Genomic DNA, 22,970 nt, shown 5'->3' on the forward strand with positions numbered 1-22,970 from the left:
CAAACAGCTAACCAGCTAGCCAGCTAGCCGAGGGAGGCAAGTAATTCTGCCTCTCGTAAAATTGGGTCGACAGTAAGTTGTTTCTCCGGCTATTGATGCAGCAATGCACCTCGTGTTCTCCGTACATTTTCGGGGTTGACCGCTTGCCTCCCAAACGCAGTGTTGTGGAGAAATGGAGGCGTTATAAAATGACGAAATATACCGGCTGTACCAGCGAAGTGTAGCAGGCTAACGCTGTTAGCTGTTAGCTTCCAGAGTGCAGCCAGTGAAGCGGCTGGCTGGGCAACCATTACTGTAGAGGCGGCTTCACACCGCCGGCTGACGAGCTCCGTGGGTCGGACCGTCGCAATAATAGGTAAGATGGCTTTTGCTTGACATCTTTTCGTGTGAAGTGGGTTTAAACTATGTTCTTCTTGTTAGCCAGAACTGATACAAGTCTCTTCTTCGTCTTGTCAACGTTGTAAAATTAGCAATCGTCGGTTCTGTCAGTCTGTTAAAGTTAGCAGGCTAGCTAGCTGATATCTTCACTTTGATGTCACATTCCCGGATAAGTGTCAAAATACTGCGCCTTTCTCAAACCACGTGGACAAGATACTTCAACGTGACACATTAACACTGTGATTAAAACTGTAGAAAAGCCTTTCGCAGTGTTTTAAAACTGTAAATATGGCTGACATTTTACTCTAGAAATAAGGGCACTGATCTGTTGAGACCGTGGTGTTCTCGATGCTGATTGGCTCGGCTGTGCTTCAGTCAAGCTTCCCTGAGAGCGGATTGGATGTCCCCGCTGTGTTGTGGTTAGCCCTGAGAGTAGTTGTCAACAATTAAATGAGATAAAGTCGAGAATAATCAAAGTCTTCATAACGGCTCTTTAATAAACTACGCACAGTTTTCTCATTAAATCGTGTGTAGCCAGTGAAGAGCAAAGCTTGGCAGCTGATCCACTGGCAACATACGTAGTACTGATATGAATAGTAACGACATTGAGAGTGGTGTGAAGGAATGTTTACGCTGCATGTGATAGCCCTGCCTAAGAACACTGGACAGTACAATACAATGCACGACATTTAAGATAGACTTAGCATAATTGTCATTTTGGCTTTGGTTGTAACAGTAATGGCAGAAGTTTGCTTAGTTTATCAAAATAATATAATGATCACAAGACAAGTTGATACGTCGAAGCAGCAGTGATTAAATACACATAGAGATTTATGTTTGATGATTTCCTCTAGTCTTGCCTTAGTTCAATAGAATACCAATCCATGTATGTTCAGCTTCAACTGTCACTTCAGAGGTCTGGTTAGATATTGCTATCTGCTTAGGTAAACAGACAGCAAGGTTCACTCAAGTGGAAGCTTATAAGGGGAAATAATGGCATTATAATATTTTCTATATTCTGTTGTTGCATCATCAAATGATCAATCTTGTGCAATAAACAGTATACATTTTGTGCTGCCTAATATTTACAGTCTTAAATTCTATTTAACCAACAGAAGGGAAAGTCTAATCAGTGGCCAATGAGGAAGCCACGTCGAAAAGCCCAGGTGGCGGCAGGAGGTGAAGGAGATGTCAAGAAGTCCAATGGGACAGTTGTCGGGCGTGGCCGTGGCCGTGGCGGTGCCCGACAGCGATCTCCGTCCCCTTACAGCCTCAAAACATCTCCAAGCCGAGAAACCCTGACCTATGCCCAGTCCCAGAAGGTGGTGGAGGTGGAACTGGATGGTAGGCTTCACCGGATTTCTATTCATGACCCCCTTGAGGTCATTACTGAAGATGAGATGATGGCTCAGGACATTAGTGAGTGTAACAGTAACAAGGAGAACAGTGAGCAGTCATCACCTCCCGCCAGCAGTGCCCAAACAGTTCGCAAAGCAATAACACCCCGGGGTCGCAGAAAAGACTCCAAATGCCCCTCTATCAAATCGCCTGCTCCTTCTAAGAACCACTGCTCTAATTCCCATCCGCAAACACCTGAAAAGCAACACACAACACACCATCACCACATAACGCTCCCTGAGCCTACATTTCGTGTGCTAGAAACCTTCACAGCAGTCGAGGCAGCTCCTCTGCCCGCGGCATATTACCGTTACATGGAGCGCTCAGCTGAGGAGCAGGAAGCTGAGGCCGAATATGATATGGACGAAGAGGACATTGCCTGGCTGGAGATGGTCAATGCTGGCCGGACGTCAGAGAGTTACTCGGCTGTCTCACAAGACACCTTTGAGTTGCTGGTGGACCGGCTGGAGGAGGAAGCTTATCGGGAAGCCCGCAGCCGGGCCCCCTCTCAAAGTACTGTTGACGATGATGCCTTCTGCTGCGTATGCCTAGATGATGAGTGCCTCAACAGCAACGTCATCCTCTTCTGTGACTCATGCAACCTGGCTGTGCACCAGGAGTGTTATGGAGTTCCCTATATCCCGGAGGGCCAGTGGCTGTGCCGCTGCTGCCTCCAGTCCCCTCAGAGACCTGTTGACTGTATTCTGTGTCCAAACCGTGGTGGGGCCTTCAAGCAAACTAGTGATGGCCGCTGGGCGCATGTGGTCTGTGCCATCTGGATCCCTGAAGTCTGTTTTGCCAACACAGTGTTTCTGGAGCCAGTGGAAGGGGTCAGTAACATTCCCCCAGCACGCTGGAAATTGACCTGCTACCTGTGCAAGCAGAAGGGCCGTGGTGCATCTATTCAGTGCCACAAGGCCAACTGCTACACTGCATTTCACGTCACATGTGCTCAGCGCGCTGGCCTGTTTATGAAGATAGATCCTGTGCGAGAGACTAATGTCAACGGGACCATGTTCTCTGTTAAGAAGACGGCATTTTGTGAGGCACATTCACCTCCAGGTCAAGAAACTGCATCAGATGAGGAGGGTGAAGGCAGAGTGGTGGGCAGCAGAGGGAGGGCTAGTAGAGGACGGAGTGCTTACACAGCGGGTCCAGCAACACCAAAAAAAGGCAGAAAGTCTGATGATGATGTTAAATCGGACAAAAAGAAAGGGAAGAAGAGCCCAGACTCAACAGCTCAACAAACTGCTTCACCACAAGTGACAGTGCATCAGATACCCACAAGCAGGTAAGATTCTCTTATTTTGAAGTAGCTAAAGGGTTGTGATTCTGTTGCTCATAAAAATCCAACTGCATCCAACTAAAAACAATTTACAGATAGTTTTTATCATATGTCAGTAATGTTCACAGATCAACCAACCTTTATCCATTACCTTTACAGGTTGAACATCATCTGCAAAGGCATCCTCTTCCAGAGGAAAAGCCAGTTCATGCAAAGGCTGCACAGCTACTGGTTACTGAAGCGTCAGGCGAGAAACGATGTGCCGCTGGTCCGGCGTTTGCACTCTAACATCCCAACCCAGAGGACTATTGAACAGGTCAGGGAAGGAAAAAGAATGGACGCCCCTGTGTTTTTTGTGCTGTTATTATGTGTATGTGCTTGGTAATTGTCTCACCAAGCTATTGCTAAAAATCATTGATCTGCTTTCGATACACAACTGGTAATGTGTACGTACAGTGGATTTCTAAAGAAATATGTTGTACTTTGTAGCCTCCAGTGGATGAGAAGGTATCTGCAGCAAGAGAAGCACTGAGATATTGGCAGAAGCTTCGGCATGACCTTGAGAAGGCCAGGTTGCTGGTGGAGCTCATCCGCAAGAGGGAGAAACTCAAACGAGAACAGGTAACAAACAAAGACGATTCTCAAATACTCAAAGGAATTTTAATTTTGAACTGGGTGTCCTATTCAGGCTAATCCATTTTACATCTCTGAATGCACAAAGGCTCTCCCTTTCCGTAGCTCTTCTTCTACATCAAAATATTGGAGGCTTTACCAGGATGAAAACCCTAATAGCTTTGTAAATCCATCAGGATTGACAGTTGTCCTTATGATCTACAGGACAACCAGTGGTCTGTGGATGTTAATATCTGACCAGATGAAGACTGAAAAATTATATTTTGGTTATCCATGGACATCTGTAGACTGATTACGATATTAATGTGTTCTCATGTTCTCTGCATATTATTAGTTAGTAAAAATCACACAGCCCCTCATAAAATAGAACTTAGTGTTCTTTCACCTCATTTGAACCTTCTAACTAGTCTGCAATCTTAATAGATACACGTATGTTGACATCACACATGTATCATTTAACAATCACAGGTCAAAGTTCACCAGGAGGCTTTGGAGATGCAGCTGACCCCAATGTTGATGCTGCTCCGCTCCACTATGGACCAACTACAGGAGAAGGACACAGCCCAGATCTTTGCAGAGCCAGTAGACATCAAGGAGGTCAGACATGTGACTGTTCATATAGAGATGATTTGAAGAGCCTGCAAATTTATTCAAATATTTATTTCAATGACATATACATTTTTAATTCATTGTTAAATAGAAAAATACAGGATTGTTCCAGATAATGTAATGACTCTTCAGGTTTATGTTCTTACCAGTAGTTTCAAGTATTTAAATTGTTTCTTTGAAGCCGAGGAATCACACACAGAACAAACAAATTTTGACTGTAGTCTGGATTTCACATTTTCCCTGTCTGCACAGCCCTGCATAATGTTTATAATACTATTTACAAGAAATTGTTGTTATGTTAAAGACACAATTTCAGCACTTTCACAATTTCACAAATTTGCATTTATTATTTCTATTCTTGTCATTAACATTTGAAGCTTGGTCTTGTCTTCAGGTCCCGGATTACCTGGAGTTCATCAGCCAGCCCATAGACTTTTCCACTATGCGCTCGAAGCTGGACGGTCACGTCTACCACTCAGTGGCTGACCTGGAGGCCGACTTCAACCTTATGGTGTCCAACTGTCTCCTCTACAATTCCAAAGAGACGGTCTTCCACCGGGCAGCACTGCGTCTTCGAGATTTGGGAGGGGCCATACTCCGCCATGCACAACGTCAAGCCACCAACACCGGCCTGGACCTGGACACTGGCATGCACCTCCCACAGTCGCCACAGAAAAGAGACTTTTACAGCTGCACCTGGGATGATGGTAAGACACAGGGGTGGGGCTCTAAAGGATTTCATATGTGACTTAAAAATCTGTGTGTGTGTTGTGCGTGTTTAGTGAAGACATGTTGTGTTTTAGGATTTGAGAGGTTCCTTCAACCTTCTCTCCCTCCCCCTATACTGCTTTTCAAGGGGTGACTTTCTAAGAATGTGTTTGAATTTTAACAATTTTGTTGTAGTCTGACCCTTGCTACTTTGGCGGCTGAGGTGGTTAAGTTGGTGGTTCAATCTCGGTCCCCTCCAGTCCACATTTAAAAGTGTCCTTGTGCAAGATACTGAACCCCAAATTGCTCCTGATGATTGTATCGACTGTGTGATAGAAGGAAGCGCTGCCTATAGGAACCCTGTATGAATGTATGGCTGAATGCAAATTGTACAGTAAAGGGCTTTAACTAACAAAAAATACTGGAAAAGTGCTGTATAAATAAAGTCCATTTACCTTTTTAATCTGAAGATGGGTTGCTGCTCAATCACCCTTGTAACGTATGTGTATGCTTTGTTGAAGGTAGCCACAGTAGGAAGTGTTGAAAGTGAAGATGACTGTGCAATACTTAAGGTTCTCATTTACAAGTATATTTGCATGTCAGCTAACAAAAGCTTCAGTTTAAAAAATTCAGTTTTAAACTCAAATTGGTCCTTCTATGTGGAACATGCATGTATACGTTGTGTTCGGCTAACTCCTTTCTGTTGTGTCCAGTTGACAGTGTGCTGGATCCGGACAACCGGCTCCATATGTCAGTGGAGGAACAGCTGAAGGAGCTGCTAGAGAAGCTGGACTTTGTCACCTCCATGCGATGCAGCGGCGCCCGAACTCGTCGCATGCGCCTGCTTCGCCGCGAGATCAACAACATCCGCTACAAGCAGGGCCAGCACCCCCGCCACAGGCTTCACAACGGATATCTGAAAGAAGAGGACGAGGATGATGATGATGACGATGAGGAGGAAGACGATGACAAAGCGACCAAGGCAGATAACGGCATTTCGTCTTCGGACAAAGGTGGGCAATGAAAAGCACTGACGCTGCTAGAGTATGAAAATGGCAATGCATGTACCTTTTATTTAAAAGCCACTTTTTTAACGATGAGACCAGTTGTGAACCTGAGCTAATGAAACATTGTCCTCAGGTTATTGAGCCAGGGTCCCCCCCACGCACCAACCCCAACCACCCCACTGTCTCCAGTCTAGTAAGTAGGGGCCCACAGAGTCTCGTTAGCCATGGCTGCCTCACTACTCCTCTCTCCCAGTGCACTCTATGTCTGCACCTCTTCAGTACATCACTCATGGACTCACCACTCTCCATTGGCCACGTACTGTCATGCCATACCATCCCACTTACTGCAGGGCAGTCCAGTCAAACAGATTCCTGCCACTGTAGTGGGGGCAACGGAACACCTTGGATTTGTGTCAGTTCAGTCTTTGCAGGCTGCCATGTTACCATGTTGCTGGTTCACAGTTGTGAGAGTAAAGTTATTTATTCACTCGTCTTGACAAGGTCGTCCATGTCTGCAGAATGGTTCAACTCCCGTTGGACTGTGGTCAGACTGTCAGAATGAAATGTCAACCATTTTCCAGTGTGACTACTACACCACCACATCACACTACATACTCAATGGGCACTCATTTCAAATCAATGGTAAATCAAACAGAATTTCATTTTTCTCTCCTCATCTTCCAGAAGACCCTAAATCCACTTCGCCACCAACACTGGAACCTACAGGGCCAGCTCCTCCTCCACGACGGGGGGATGCACAACTGGAGCCTCCCACACTGCGGCCAATCACAGGGGAGCCGCTGTCCCCCAGCTGGGCTTGCAAGCGCTTAAAGATGGACAGTGACCTCCCAGACAGCGCCACAGAGAACATTAATTGCACTAAAACACAGGAACGGCCAGCTTTGTCGCCTCCTGTTTTGCACAGTGAACGGCCGGTGGTGGCCAATGGTCTGCCAGAGCCCGGCGCCCCCCCACGGCCCATCACCGGGGGAGTGGGACGACGAACCTCTGTGTTGTTCAAGAAGGCAAAAAATGGAGCAAAGCTTTTCAGAGACAGAGAAAATTCTTTGCTGAATGGAAAGGGGCTGCAGGACAACAAGGCAAGCAACAGCCCCACAACACCCACCTCTGCAGCCAGCACCCCATGCTCCACACCTCTTTCTACTCCTTCCAAAACACCACAGAAGAGCCCAGGACCCCCCGCCCTGAATGAACCGTGGACCCCAAGGCGAGACGTGAACACAGATAGTGAGCTGGAGAGAACACCGAATCATACACTGGAAAGTGGTGAGTAATTTCACATGTATACTAACAACAGACATGTCTTTACCTCAAGTTTCAGGGCCTCCACTCTGGCTGGTGTTTCAGAGACGTCTACTCTTGGCAGTGAAGAAGCCGACTAAGATGTGATCATACAGGGCGCAGTCTGGAATCAGGGTGCAGTCTGGAATCAGAACTGAACTACCAGTTGACAATATCTATGTCACAAATTCACCAATAATGACAATGTCAGGCAAAATGATTTGAAGGAATATAAAGGTTGGAGTGGAGTTATAGATGTTGTGATGTCGTCATCCCATTCTTTAAAAACAAAAGAACAGTCAAAATTACAGATTTAAATGAATTGTTACTTGGTGGAATGGTGGGGTGTGAGCCAAGGAAGAAGCCATTAACATTGGGAAATAGGGTGGTTTTTCTATCACTGATTTAACCTAGAAAATAATTCATGAATCTTTTTTTTTTTTTTAAATCTGGTAAATGTTTGCAACTGAGATCTATGAGTGTGTGAAATTTGGTGCAGTTTGATTTAATATTCAGCTTTAGCAGGTTAGTGAAGTTACACTGATTCCATATTCTAAACATTTCAAACTATTTTATTTTAGCTTTAATATATTCCTTTTGGTTAAATGAGGAAAATTGCTTATGAGCTTGTTTCTTCCTATTTCAGTCTCTAGATCCAGCAGTGCCTCAGCTACCCTCTACTCATATTATCTAAGATGAATGGGTGCTGTACTCCTTTGCACAGAATATGGTCATAGCACTGTATTGATTTGCTGTTTTTTCATTGTGACTGAGCTAAGACTAAATACAGAAAATCCCTTTCTTAGCTCTTTTACATATTTTCTCTCTAGTCTTGCTCTGGGTCTTGTCATTCCAGCAGGACATTTTCTGAGATTTATTTCATTTGATTTCAGGACTCACCAACGGCTTCAACAAGCACAAAGACGGTGGCTCTGACTTTGAGTACAGCCCCTGCCCTGTCCTCAAAAAAGAAATGTAAGACATGGTGTCTCTGTGGTCGTCGCTTGTCTGCCTTTAGTCATAATGCACAATACACTGACCAAACCACGTGCTGTCTTACAGCAGCTCGCCGCCCAAACGAAGCCTCGGGAAACCAGCGCTTTCCAAAGTTCCCTACTGGGAGATACTCAATGGAGACTCTGATTACACCGGTATGTCTCTGTTTTTGACAGAATATTTAATTTAATGTTTTTCTCCCTTCAGCATAAACAGCAATCTGATTATCTATAGGAACATTATATTTGTATTTTTGTTTGCCACATGAATGCTCCGTCTGTCTGAGCATTACACCAGTCAGCATGTCATTACCTGGCCGTGCAGATAAAGAACCTCTCTGCATTCAGCCGATCAGTTTTTCCTGGAATTTGAGGACACAAACCAATGGTTGTAAGAGTCTGCTGATGTCTTGCAGGGAACGTCAGCCAAAAATCAGAGGAAGCGGCAGAGCTGGAGCCTCTAGATCTGGTTTGGGCAAAGTGTCGTGGATATCCCTCCTATCCTGCTCTGGTAACCCCCTATTTCATCTAACACTTGGGCTGTCAACAGGTGGTGGAGCTTTTAAATAGGCAGCTTTCACCAAACCGTTTTTTAAGAACTACTAATGATGAGATTTCCTGAGATTACATTTCAACTGTATGAGAGAACAAAGCTAAGAGCAAACCTCTAGTCCCTCTTTGACCGACTGTGTTTGTACCAGATCATTGACCCAGAGATGCCTGAGGAGGGCCTGCTGCACAACGGGGTACCCATCCCCATCCCACCCAAAGAGGTCCTACACCTGGGGGAGCAGAGACAGGAGGAGGCCGACGAGAGGCTCTTCCTGGTGCTTTTCTTTGACAACAAGCGAACATGGTGAGTTTCACACAGTGTATTCACGACACCTCAGCTGCCTGAATTAAAACCAGTAGGTGATGAGTTAAATTACAAAAATCCAATTCCGTTTCAATTAAAATGACCACCCTGAATTCCACTCTCAGCCTAACCAGAGAGCTGCATGTGCAGATATCCATCCTATAGTTAATGTTACCAAAGTAAATCACAAGTTTATTTTAAATCCTGAAATCAAATTTCAAGATTATAAAAAAAATAGAGGACGGCTCTCTTAGTGACCATCGGCAGCACCAGAGTTAAAACATCTGTAAAGATCTTACTGCTTCGGCAGACTGGAATCAGCATTAACTTGGTAGATACCACTTTTACGATCAGGACTATACAGTTCTCTACAGTCAGGGTATTGTCCCCCACACATCCAATACCCAACCGATCAGCTCCAACAGTTATTCATATTGAGATACAAGGTAATAGTCATACCAAGTTGGTGAAGATCTGTCAATGCATTGTTGAGTTATTCTACTCAGCATCTCTGCAAACAATATCACAAAAATCTTCCTAAACACAGTCTGCATGTGTGTCTGGATTTGCAGGCAGTGGCTCCCTCGTGAAAAGGTGACACCCTTGGGTGTAGACGACACAGGGGACAAGCTGCGTATAATGGAGGGCCGCAAGGCCAGCATCCGCAAGTCTGTCCAGGTGGCGTACGACCGGGCTTTGATCCACCAGAGCAGAGTCAGCCACAGCCAAGGCTTCGTGGCCTCCAACTTCCTGTAGAGGGCGACAGTGAGCCCCCCCACCATCAGCCACTATGCATCCATCGTTGGTCTTGAAGCAGGGGCTGGGGCGAGTCCCACTGCGGGTTGAATTTATATTCACAATGCTCTGAAGAGGTTGCCATGGCAGCACAGAATCCCGACTGTAGTAGATTACCAAACCACTAGTGTGAGACACGGAGTGGTCGTGTTTGCCTTGTGTTGAGGATGTGGAGCTCCAGATGATGATGATAATGAAGTCACCTTCAAGTCCAAGCCTCTGAGTGTGTGGAGGTTTCTTCTCTGTCCACTTCTGTGTGATGAGACTCTGTGTCTGGATCTAATGTAAAAGAAGATCCCTCTATTTTGTTAAATGCTACTGCCAAGGAATCAAATTGTCAGAAAAGAGATTTGACATATTTATATGAACCACAGAAGACAAATGAATGGATCACTGCCATCTTTTATAGAATAGCTTTTTACATTTTAAACTTTTACAAAGACACTTGTATATTATAAAGGCACACTTTGTGTACATATGTATGTGTTTTATCAAAACTCAATTTTAATTTAAACGTTGCCGTTTTTAAAATTGCGTATTTCAATCAACCCACGAGGGGCAAAGTGAGGCTGTGTATATTTGTCGAGGTAAAATAATTCCTGACTTGCTGCAGTGTACTTAGGTTGTTTAATGTAATGTGATTTTGTTGTGTGGATGTGTGCGTGTCGGTGTGTGTCCGTGTGCGTGCGTGTATGTACATTGAGAGCATACAACAAAATGAACTGTTCTTTATATTTGAATTCTCTTTTTTAATACTGAGAGAAACTATTTATTTATGGAAGACAGAACTATAGAAATAAAGCTATATTGGTTAAAAGTTTAGAATTAAATTTTATTTAAAACAAATGGAGTGAGGTTTTAAAAAATAAAACATACAGCAAACATTTGAACAGATTGAATCATGTTTGGTTGATGGTTTGACTCAATCGCCATCATTCACTCACCACCACCCCCCAGAAGTGTCTATTTATTGATGAGAGCCCCATTTTGTCAAATGGACAAATACACCTTTATAAGCTTGTAATACCTGCATATTTTACCTGCTCACCAAATATTTTGTCTGAACCGGTCTTTCCTCCTTTTGGAAAATAGATGCTGAATTAAAAACATTTTGTGATACTTTAACTGCAGTTTTGTGTTTTACTAGGGAAATTTCTGTAAAAATTCCATTTAAGTTTTTTTTTAACCATACTCAGCAAAGTGGGAAGTACATGTCGGCTAAAAACAGTTGTAAAAAGACCTATAAACATTTCTTTGGTCAAAAAACTAGAGCAGTCCACAAGCACATTCAGTCCAAAACTTTCTCCGTCAAGGTCCAGGCTGCTGTCTGGTCAGCAGGAGGTAATTGTGACGGAGGGTGCGGAGCTCCGTCAGTCTGCCAAGCAGGCGGCCAAACCGCTGTGGTCCCCCTCGCGTGGCTCTGGCCTGGGCCCCACACACCCTGGACAGCAGGTCCAGGATCAGCTCCTGCATTTTCTCAACACAGCTGGTGATGTGCAGGGACGCCCGGTCTGTAGGACAGGGACACATGGGCGCTGACTCTTAGCGTTCATATCCTAACACTGATCTGACTAATCAAACAGCTACAGTCGTCCAGCTCTGATCAAATTTACAGGCACATTCTCAGTGAATCATTCAGGCTTGTATTTGACTATCTGGACCGGCTAAAGAGTTGCAGATAGGTTTATACTGATTATTTACACTTAAACAGAGAACTTCCATGTCCTCACTTGATTGGATTAGTTCAAACCAAACATGTTTCCTGCTCTGACCTGAGCAGAGCAGAGCTGTGGCAGTGAGCAGGCTGTACTCCGCCTCCGTCACCCGCAGAGTTTTCATGCTGTGGAAGAAGGTGAGCACCGGGCCGAAGAGATCCTCACCGCTTCCTGTTCGCACAAACAAATGACAGAGGCCAATGTTCATTTTCATTTGTCTGTCAGCATAGAAATTACTGAACGGATTTGAACCAAACTTGGTGGAGGGATGGGGTGTGGAGCAGCAGGGCCTTGTTAAAGTTTGTCTAAAAACATGGATCCAGGAATTGAAAGTTCTTTTCTGAGGGAGTGTATTTCTGATCTTACCTGACTCGACCGGCGTCATACTCTGGAGGTTTTCCGTCGATTCTACATTTCTCAGCCAGTTGTGTGTTGATGTACTGAAAACCTGCAGGGCTGATAATAAAAAGAAAGAGAAATGTACTCGCTGACTCAACATTAAGTCATAAATGTTGATTCTCTGAAATGCCATTTGTCATATGTTTTCGGATTTTGTCTCCTGCTGGTGAATTCACCTGGACTGGAGCTTGTTGGGTTGTTGGAGAACTGCTGAGCCGAGAGCAGAAACATGACCTCCAGTGAGGAGACAGACAACAGGGAGCTTTGGTCGGAAAAATCCAGGAGCTCAAAACCTGGACCAAAAACAAGACAGCTTTACTGTTTGTGATAGAACATAATGTTAGCATCACACGCTACACACAATGGTTATGACAGTAGGTGGCACTGCATTCAAATATACTGCCTTTCTGTGTTCTAATCGTTTAGTAAAACTGTCTTATTCTTATTATAATCAAACAACATTCATGTGGTATTTCATGTCATGTATTTATATTTGGATTAAGCAATTTTTTGGTGTGACATGAAAATCAAAAAAGTTGCTGCTCGACCAACTACCAAACATTGGTTCTTTCTCGTCGTATTATGCAGAAATTTTGCTGAAATATTAATATTTCAAGAAAAAGTCTCGATTTTAATTACTTTTTGAAACCTCAAGATCGACAATGAGCTGATCAAATTAATAAGTTAATGGTCAAAGTCGGTCCTAGATTCAACAAAATGCTGCTAGATATATGCACTGGATTAAACAGTGTGTCTGTGACAGCAGGACATAGTCCTCCATACATGATGTTTCCCCTAGTAAATTACTGAGCTTTAAAGAAATTCTGACTTGAGTTTAAATTTAGTCTAAATCTGCATAAGGAAGAACAATAAGGTAGGAAGACAGCTTTATGATACAGAATCGTACCTTGTTAGTTTAGGTCTTTTCATGGGATTAATTTACAATAACATAAAGAGTATAGTCAGTCTTCTCTTTTGCTATCAATGTCATGGTAGAAAATTTAAGTTTCTAAAATGTTTAAATCGCTCAGGTTAGTTAATTTGGCATAACTGTCCTTACATTTTTTTTTTTGAAAGGTCAATGGTCAAATCACAAGGGCTATAAATCTCAAAAGGGCCTTTTATTTTTATGAAGCTCACAGGTCCTCTCATCTATTTTATCTTCTTAAATATTAGAATCTCACTCTTAATAGGGTATTAAACAGAATAGAATAGAATTTGAGGGTCAGATATTATTGTCTGTCGTACCTGGTACTGTTCTTGCGAACTGCAGCAGTCTGTCCAGGTGTGGTGACACAACATGAGACAGACCCTCCACCTCTTCTGTGTAAGGCCACTCGAACAACTGAGCACATACACACAATAAATCATGAGGACAACATGAAAGCTGTTGATTTGGGAGCGTTAGTTCCTACACTGTGACCTACCCTGCTGTGGCTGCTGCCCTGAGCTCTGTACAGGCGATGGGCCTCCACCATCCGGTCCACTATATACTTCTGTTCTTGGGTTAAACTGGTGGACACAGTCTGATGGAAGTTAACACAACATGAGATTAAACCAGTGTCTTTAATCTGATATCACTTCTCTATGGTAAATCAAGTTGACAACGGCCTGGGGGAGAAGAGGTGACTCTTGTTTTGTTAAATCGTCCAGCAGGCTGACAATCGCTAACTTATATCAACCATCCAATGAAGCCAAACATAAACCAACAAAGGACCACCCATCACATGAATCTCCCAGTGATTTCACTCATCAAGTGTTATACAGCTCAATCATTTATATAGAAAGCACTTTAACACACACTGCAGGAGCTGAGGATCGAACCTTGACACTCTCTACCTCTTGAGCCTCAACCATTGAGCTAATCAACCACATGATCACCAGCACCAACCATTCAACAAACAACCAAGCCAAGATTCTTCCTTTAAAGGGTCAGTGTGTGGCATTCAGTGACATCTAGTGGTACAGTTGTATGTTGCAGCTGAAAACCCCTCACCTCCCCTGAGAACCTGTCGTAAACTTCAGTAAAAACTCAAAAGGTTTTTACTTAAAGTATTTAAACAAAGGTTAAAAGGATTATTTGATATGAGATTTCTTCCAATAAATCCATTTCACCTAAATCGTACACACTGGGCCTTTAATGTTCAAGCCATGGTACACTCATTTAATTCTGTTTTAGGGAATTGTGGGCAAATACTGTTTATATTCAATTTGCTAGATCGGCTTAAAAGAAGCATTTATTAACAGATTTTTGAAAGTTAAAGATCTATATAATAATGTTTAGATTTAAAGGGCCACGCCAACGTCCTTCAAACCAATATTGAACAAACTTCATGACTAACAATGCTAAATGCTAATGTAAGCATGCTAACAATGACAGTGCTAGCATGGTGCTGTTTAGCTGCCAAAGATTACAATAGAAATCATCTTAGTTTAAGCTTTTAAATGCTAAAATGAGTTAACCAAGACTTATTCATAAAGAAAAGCTTAGGATGATGGGAATGTTTAATAAGTGATGCAACTGAGATATCTCAGTCTACAAATGACCAACAGCGCCACCTCCTGGACCACCATGTCATGACCATAGCTACATCCTCTCAGACAAGCGAACAGTGGTTCCTGCTGCACCTGTCCAGGTAGTCTGCTGGTGGAGCTGACCCTCCTGCTGTCTGTCAGCTCCTCGTCCTCCTGTCCTCGGCCTTTACCTCCTTTCCTCAGTCGCTTGGACTGACACTGCACCTCGGTCAGAAGGCCTGGGGAGAGGGAGATGTACATATACATTCAAATACATTTTGTTTAAGGAGATTCTCCACCAATCTTTTGCTTCCATTACATTAGGTCAAATCTATGATTTGATGTGGCTCAACAAGTGGGAATATAACTAACTGTATTTCTATAGCGTCTTATAATCACAGAGTTACAAGGTGTAAAATGCAAATATAGCAAATCATAGAAAAGCCAGATCATACTCAGCAATGCAATTAAACAAACCCGATAAAAGTACAACAATAAAACAGAAAAATTGAATAATAATAATGTGTTTAAATAATATAAAAATAAATAAATAAGAAATACAAATCTAAAGTCTATACAGATGATTCTGCTGATCTAAAGTTGAGTGTGTTTCGCATCATAGGAGATAAAACCATAAAAGCAAACGATTCTTACACTCAGCCAGCATTCCCACCGCACGGCATTTCCTCAGCCGGCAGTCTTGACACTTCCTCCTCATGTACATGTCCATCTCACAGGCCCCACCACTCTTACAGTGATACACAGCCTTTTTAGTGACACTACGCCTGAAGAAGCCTGCGACAAAAAGGACAGAGGGACCCGGTGAGGTTGAAACAAAGAGTAAATGACTCTGAAGCTAAAGACGGTGAGGTGAGGAATACCTTTGCATCCCTCACAGGTGAGAGCGTTGTAGTGATACCCCGATGCTTTATCTCCACACACCACACACAGCTCGTCCTGACCTCTGCTCTTCCCCACCGACCCCACCCGGGACCTCCGTCCCAGAGGTAGCCCCACCGCTCCGATCCCCTGAACCAGGCCTCCACAGTAGGACTCTGTGCTGGGGTCACAGGGGACCTCCAGGCAGTGAGATGTGTAGTGGTACGGGGGATGGCAGAGCTGCGAGGAAGAAGAGGAGGACGGTGAGGAGGTGGAGGAGGGCGGCGAGCCGTAGAGGGAGAAGGGCAGGTTTGCAGAGGCGTACTGTTGTTGGCTGTAAGGGAGCAGCTGGAGGTCAGGGTCCTGCAGGGGGTAGCCCAGAGGGTCAGCCAGCATGTCTGAGATTGAAGGGATAGAGCAAATCTGAGTTAATCTGCAGCTGAAAATAATATTAACATCTGTTTGAGTCAAGTTTGCTAAAAACTGCAGTTTCCAGGTGTTTCAAGAAAATACTGAGCCTGTCTCTTTTTAAAATATGAAACAGGATATGTGTGAGAACAACTGCACTGGGAGCTGAGACACACAAACTGGTAGGTAAGTAAAAAATACAGACTATTATGCGGTTGGTTTAAAGAAATAGACTAATCCTTTAAGATTGATATAACACCATATTGTTTTAATTTTTCTTCATGTACATCCTGATTTGAAATATTCAAAAGCAAGTCCTTTTTTTTTTAAGGGGTACTTATACTTTCACTCTCGTACAATTCTGTCTATTCATTTGTACATAAATGAATAGATACATGAACAAATGCATAACTGTCTTCTTACAAAGTTGAGGTATAGGATGTATCGCTAGTAGTGATTCCTGTCATTAACTGAGCCACAGGAGGTGATATAAGAATGGACGGAGACATTGGCAGAAATGTAATTTCATATTTGACGTCAAAGAGCATGAGGGGAATGTGGTGTGACTTGACTCGTGTGACTTTGGTGCCTTTCATAACTCTTGGGGGATACAATAAGAAGCCAAGAGCAGAGTGAGACCTTGTGACCTGGTCCAGAAACAGGATGCAGCTGAGAGCTCCCACTGCCATTAGAAAAAAATCTATAATTTTTTTCCTGGGCTCGTCATTGGGTCGGTACTGGTCATTAAGTGTAGCGATAGCATTAAAACATCTGAGTTCTGTCTCTGTTGAGAAAACATGTTTGACCACTGGCAGCTTTCTAATGTACAGCTGGATCAGCACGACTGGGATCTATAAATCTGTAAATCTGTAAACCCCCCCTCCCAATTCTCTTTTTAAAGGGTAAAACTGTTTAAAGCGTGAAGATGAGGGCTGATAGTAATACTCCATTTGTCATTATCTGAAAATGTGTGTTACTGTATTTTACAAGGTCGAAGAATTCCTTCAAAGCTAGGGTTGGTAATCCTTGAAAAGCTTCACTTGCAACCGATCCCACCACCTCTCATCTGCGCTCTTGTCAAAGCCACGCCTCCAGAACACAAGAACAAGCAGTGACTGACAACTGCTACAAGCCGACGACTCATGACTCGCTTGCTAAGTTGTTACTATCCGTCATATAGGTCTCTCTGGGATTGATGGCTATCGGGTTGTGAAGAGGATTTCCAACAGATCCAAGGGCTCAAGGTCAAGTCATATCAACTCCAAATAATTGTTTTTCCCTCCATGAAGCTTCCCCCTCTCTCTCGTCCCCTTCAAGACTTGCCTGAATTTGACCATCAGCCGTGGTTTCAGTGGATGCTGCGTCTGTGAGGTGAGGCTTCGCACCTTAACTGCTGCCTTTTATATAATATATATATATATATATATATGATCTTTTATAATAACGGTGGAGAAATGGCTGAAATCTTCTCCGCTGTGACTTTCAGGTAAAATAAACAGAATCTAAACCATAATGCTGAAGTGACCTTTAAAGTGTCTGTGCACGCCACTGTCACGATGAATCGGTCACTAATGACTGTTACAGACAATAATGATCAAAAACAGATACATTTGATTCCAGAGTGAAAAACATTCGAGGATTTTGATGATGGACAAATTGATTTTGATTGACACCCCCGCTCTCACCCAGAAAAGAATCATGGAAACGTGTCTAAATGTCACTCATTAACCTTTCTGTTGTCTCCTCTCTTTGGTTTTCTCTCCAGATGTTTCCCGTCTTCACCAGTCTGTGACAGTAATTATTTGGTGGGAGGAGGAGGAGGAGGAGGAGGTGGCGGGGGGGGGGGGGGGGGGTCCTTGCTTCCTCGGCGTGTGACAGAGCTGTGGTTCGTACTGTTTGTAAACCATTCGAACGCTGTCTAAACACTCCTCAGCCTCCCCTCCATCCCACGCACGCAAGGAAGCCAAACAACACCCGCAAACCACCCCCCATAGCTCACCCCCCACGCCTCACCCCACTCCTAGAGGCCAAGAGGGGAGACAACAGGGGGGGGGGGGATTTGTTGATGATGTACATCGGTATCCTCCCATCTATGAACGCTGCGAGCCGGCTCAAGAACCATTCCCTCCATGACATGAAGTTCTTAAAGGTGGTAAGAAAAACTTTGTGAAATCATATTTAGTCCCAGAAGTTTAAATAGGTTTCTTTACCAGATGTATTAAAGATTTGTGTTTTATTAATAAAAACGAGTTTTCTCTGTTAACACTAGCGGTATCTCCCAAATCTATAGCCTAAGTAGATCTATTGCCCAGGTAACCCAAATAAAAATTGTCACGAGTTTAATCGCTTAAACTATAAATTACAGAGACTCAGATTCTAGAAAGACATGTTTGCTTTTGAATGTTTTAGATGCCATCCGTGGAAGTTAAGAGCTCTATGACAGCAATGTAAAAAAGTTAACAAGCTTTGTGATGTTGCTTTGTATTTTCTGTTCATTTGTTGTATTGAAATACAGTTAGAAACTAGAATAAGGATTTTATTAGAATATCTGGAAAAACGTGGACAGATTCAAACGAGGCTAAGTGAAGTAAGTGCGAAAACTGTGATTTTAACTTGGGTGAATTAAGTCTTTACCATAGTAGCAAACATAAACAAGAAATATCAACCTGCCAGTTAACCAATGAAGTTACACAGAATCATTTGAAGTCACTCACCACTGATCTATGCAATAGCTACATCCTGAATGCCCAGTCTTTCATTGAATGTAAATACAACTGGCTGTTAACATTGTTATCACAACACTCCAGTAAAGATAGAGCATCATTCATTCTCATGTTAGTCGTTAATGTGTCTGTAACTGACGTCACAGCAGAGAAGTTAGAACAGAAGGATGAGGAATATTAAAAAGCAGGAGGGAGAGAGAAGAGTCACTGTGGACTCACCGTAGTACTGGAGCTGCTCGCTGGAGCAGTAACCATCCGAGGTGGAGAGAAACCCCCCTGCTGAAAAGCTCATCTCCAACTCTGTCCACTCTCTCATCTGGACACAAGATCCTCTCTTCAGCTACTAATAATGGATCTATCTCTTTACACACACACACAAACACACACAGAGAGACAATTACTCACACACATTCACACAGATATGAAGGATCTGGGAAGTGCAGAGACATTCCTTAATTCCCAAGATGCGTGCAGGTCTCTTAGCTGTCCAGTCTGATACCCCAGCCTATTTTTAAAGAAGCAGAGAGGAAAGAGTGCAGCTGAGGCTCTTGGTCAGTGGTGGATGATACGCTGGAGGAGGTCTCAACCGTTCCCGGGGGGGGGGGGGGGGGCGAAAGGGAAAGCAGGGACACCCAGGAAGGACAGGGATGGGACTGTGGTCCAAACAGCTGGACCTGGCAGGGACTTCACAGATTATGAAGACAATGGGGATGGATGGTGTGGTGTGTATATGTGTGTGTGTGTGTGTGTGTGTGTGTATGTGTGTGTGTGTGTGTGTGTGTGTGTGTGTGTGTGTGTGTGTGTGAGTGAGTGTTACATCCTGGGCAAAAGACACACTTTTTCCATTTAATCTGACGAGTTGTACCATAAAAAAATGTTATCATGAGGTCAATTGAAATAAGATAATATGAGCATTTAATTCATTACATGCTGCTTGTAAAGTTTTTTTTTACTTTCTGGCATGTTCAGTCCAGTTGAACAAACTGTGTGACTTCTAATGAGCTATTTTTCTATACGTGTGTATGTGTGTGTGTGTCCGTTTGCCCACCAAGCCTTGGGAGTGTGTTTACTCTGCCTTTTGTTTACCACTGGTCTGTTTGTGCTGCAGTTAATATTGGACAGTCATTAGATTTAAGCGGCCCGGGGACCTCGGCCTCCCCCACAGACGGTTAACCAGGCCGAGCAAAGAGCGAGAGGAGTCGAGGCTCCGAGGATTGACCTCAACACTGGCCCGTGCATCTCTGAGCGGGGTCGTCCGACATGCAGCATGCTCGCTGAGGATTAACTGCGTCCTCCCGCACACCATCGCTTTCACTGGCTCATTATGGGAACCAGTGCTGACCCGTGGATAGCAAAGTCACGGTCACTGAAGCTTTAGCCTTAACTGAGAGATAGCAATCGATCGTGATGACAAATAAAACAGGAATTTAGTTGCTAGCTGCACTGTGTGTGTGTGTGTGTGTGTGTGTGTGTGTGTGTATGTGTGTGTGCGTGTGCATGTGTGTGTTTTAGATTATGTCCAAAAGGTAAACTGGTACAAGTGTCGCCACAGTTCACAATGACAACTCTGCTTCAAGTCACTAAAGAAGAGGAAGAAGCAGAAACCAAAAGATGGTATCTCAACTTAAAATGACAAATTTGCAAAAGAAAAACACACACACACACATATATATATATATATACAACACCCTAATGTTGAATGAACAGCACACTATCATCTGCGTAGAGCATGATTGCATCACAGACAAATGCTGCTATAATAGATTTATCATTTTGTGAAGAATGGCAGGAATCCACTGAAGTCTACTGATGTTTCTCAGCTAACAGCCGCGGGTGTCGTAACCCGTCAACACACATGTGGCAAAACGAGCCATCGGCCGCTCCTCCGACTCTCTCTGACCCCCGAGGAATGGACGGAGAGCAGAGAGCCGGCAGCCGCACTGAGAGTGACACTAAGCGATGGGGACAATATCTGAGAGCATGCCGATGTCACCATGGATCTTCTGTAGGTGTCACCCTGTTGGACATGGGCCTGTCTGTGAGGGCTTGCTTCGGGGGGTGGGGTGGGGGGGGGGGGGGGGGGTTGGCACCTTCACATAAAACATGGTTACTTCAACTGGACTCTGGTTCCCTGAATCACAAAGAGGCCTGATGATATGTGCCGTAAAAGAGACGCTGTACGATGAGGTGAACACAGGGAAAACAGTCAAATCAGGCCTTTCCGCTCAACACAAACCTAAACAAACCAAACTTAAACACACAACTAAGTCCACTTCTCCTATGTGTTTCAGACCAAAAAAAAACACACTGGTGGTATGTTCAAGCTCTTGGACTCATTAGTCCTGAATCACTCACAGAACAAAGCCTGGAGATAAATTCAGCACATCATAAATCCCTTCAGGACGCTGTCTCCGTGTGGCAAGCTCCTCTCTGTTATCAGGGAGCTGCTGGCTGGTAGTTGCGGCTCGATAATGGCCCGCACTGTTTACTGATCCTCGCAGGAAACTGACGCTCACATTAAAGTGGCCTCGGGATTTTGAGAGTAAAGTCCACAGTTCATTTCTGAGCATATGCGGATGAGTGCAGTCAAGAGGTATCTGGCTATCATGAGAAGGAATGTAAATATCCAGAGTTAGTTATGTCCACTTAAAGAATTTGTCAGGGTTACTGAGACATTGGAATTTCAAATTACATTGTTTGGCCATTTTCTTCTTTTCTTATATATATGTATATATATATATATATTGATTTATATATATTGATTTATACAAATACTTTGAATTCCAGAGAAAAAACTTAACTGGATTACAATGCAGCATGTAAGAGTTTTTGTGACCTTAATCAGCTGGTGTGAATTGTATTTAAAATAAGTCCTTTAAGTGGTATATAAGTAGTCTACGATGGATATCATCCCGAATCCCATGTCTTTACTATTTTTCCATTTTTTGTTGTTTGACAGATTTTATTGTTGTGTGTCGGATTGTTTTCTCTCTGTATGTCGGTATCAAATACAAAAATATAAATAAATAAAAGTAATATTTTTCCCTTGATCAGTTTTGTCTCTAGGGTTCTTTCCTTATCGAAATTCCTAACAGCTAAGTTGCAATGTCAGTTAAGTTTTAAGGATCCACACCAACATTCTGAGACAGAAAAATTACAAAAGTTTACATTAAACATCTTTTTTTTTTTTTACATCTCTTGGTTTGATCAATTACTCCCATTTGAACATTGATTTAGAGTTCATCTTTATCATGATCTTTGAGTCAGCATCACTTAACAACACCTTCAGCTGTGTTAAGGGAGGAACAGAGGCTGTGGACTCACCGCTGAAGGGCCTTCCCGCTGTGCAGAGCTTCTGGACGTCCTCTCACGCTATCCAACTCTCACTTTTTGTAACGTTGACTGCAGACCAGCCTCCATTCTCTCTCACACACACACTCACACACACACAGACACACACACAAAGTAAACAGAACCTTTCAAATGAGACAGTGGCTCCTCATGTGTGTTTAGTAGGGCATGCAGCAACGAGACCAAAGATCTTCTCCTTTTCCTGTAAATGTTCACATGTTCTTGTGCAGGACCAAAAGAAATTCAGTGAGAAAAAATATATAAATCATGGCCATTATATGGGAATGAATTGGATAAACAGCAGGGGGACAAAAGCAATGTGTGTCACCATATATCTGAATAATGGAAAACTGCACATGACACAAATCTACCATCAATATTCCCGGTATGGGGCCCTTTAGTTGCACTAGGGATTTGAACCATCAACTTTTGAGGATCCCCCTGCTTCCCCCTCTAGAAGAAACTAGTCATCTCATTAAGACATTCCCAGTATAGTGTTTATAAACAGGCTCTTGTTCATCCCTGATGATGGATGTGTGCTCCGTATCACAAACTCTTCCCCCTGACTCCCCAAATCCTCTCTAACAATCTCACTGCCACTGTTTCACAACCACACACTGCAACACACATACACACACTTATACTTACTGAACCCTCCATACTTTCAGCAGTGACCTTTCTACCTCTGTGGGTGGGCCCTTGAGTTTATGTGATTGCATTATTTTTAATAGTGAGAGAAAATGTGTGTGTGTGTTATGAGGGAGGAGGGTGCATCTGAGAGGCCAGTGTGAGTCTGCTAATGAAGAAAAACAACGTGGCTGTCAAGGCCTCCCACGAGCAGGTCAAACACAGTAGCTGGAGGGGTCGAGGTCAGAGGGGGGCACAAGGTCAAATGTCAACTTCAAGGCCAAGGGTAGGCCGCGACCTCTGCTGAGTTGCGAAACATGTGGGAGGTGCAGAGTAAACTTTTGTGGAGCCATCAGATCAAATTCATAAGTCAGCTGAAGTAAACGAA

General features: G+C 43.6%; 2 protein-coding genes across 6 annotated transcripts; one reads left to right on the forward strand and one right to left on the reverse strand.

Annotated features, from left to right (window-relative positions):
• Positions 1-11: 11 nt before the first annotated feature.
• Positions 12-11,091, forward strand: brpf3b (bromodomain and PHD finger containing, 3b). Of its 2 annotated transcripts, none has more exons than XM_062391082.1 (13): positions 12-355; positions 1,494-3,067; positions 3,221-3,377; positions 3,551-3,682; positions 4,163-4,291; positions 4,698-5,010; positions 5,725-6,024; positions 6,703-7,305; positions 8,214-8,295; positions 8,383-8,471; positions 8,732-8,826; positions 9,017-9,171; positions 9,744-11,091. In XM_062391082.1, exons 2-13 carry the CDS (start codon positions 1,518-1,520, stop codon positions 9,925-9,927), a joined length of 3,789 nt encoding a protein of 1,262 aa, XP_062247066.1. In that variant the 5' UTR covers positions 12-355; positions 1,494-1,517; the 3' UTR covers positions 9,928-11,091. The 2 variants fall into 2 exon arrangements, with proteins under 2 accessions (XP_062247066.1, XP_062247068.1); XM_062391084.1 differs by having other exon boundaries at positions 6,706-7,305.
• nr1h5 (nuclear receptor subfamily 1, group H, member 5) lies at positions 10,778-22,046 on the reverse strand. Of its 4 annotated transcripts, none has more exons than XM_062391085.1 (11): positions 21,929-22,046; positions 18,824-18,965; positions 15,476-15,871; positions 15,249-15,389; positions 14,709-14,833; positions 13,508-13,606; positions 13,329-13,425; positions 12,257-12,373; positions 12,048-12,137; positions 11,739-11,852; positions 10,778-11,477 (listed from the first exon to the last, which is right to left on the reverse strand). In XM_062391085.1, exons 2-11 carry the CDS (start codon positions 18,918-18,920, stop codon positions 11,275-11,277), a joined length of 1,479 nt encoding a protein of 492 aa, XP_062247069.1. In that variant the 5' UTR covers positions 18,921-18,965; positions 21,929-22,046; the 3' UTR covers positions 10,778-11,274. The 4 variants fall into 4 exon arrangements, with proteins under 4 accessions (XP_062247069.1, XP_062247071.1, XP_062247070.1 ...); XM_062391087.1 differs by having other exon boundaries at positions 18,824-18,959; positions 21,929-22,036; XM_062391086.1 differs by having other exon boundaries at positions 18,824-19,109; positions 21,929-22,035.
• Positions 22,047-22,970: the final 924 nt, after the last annotated feature.

This window comes from Platichthys flesus, chromosome 7, assembly GCF_949316205.1.
Source record: "Platichthys flesus chromosome 7, fPlaFle2.1, whole genome shotgun sequence".
NCBI classification, from domain to species: domain Eukaryota; kingdom Metazoa; phylum Chordata; class Actinopteri; order Pleuronectiformes; family Pleuronectidae; genus Platichthys; species Platichthys flesus.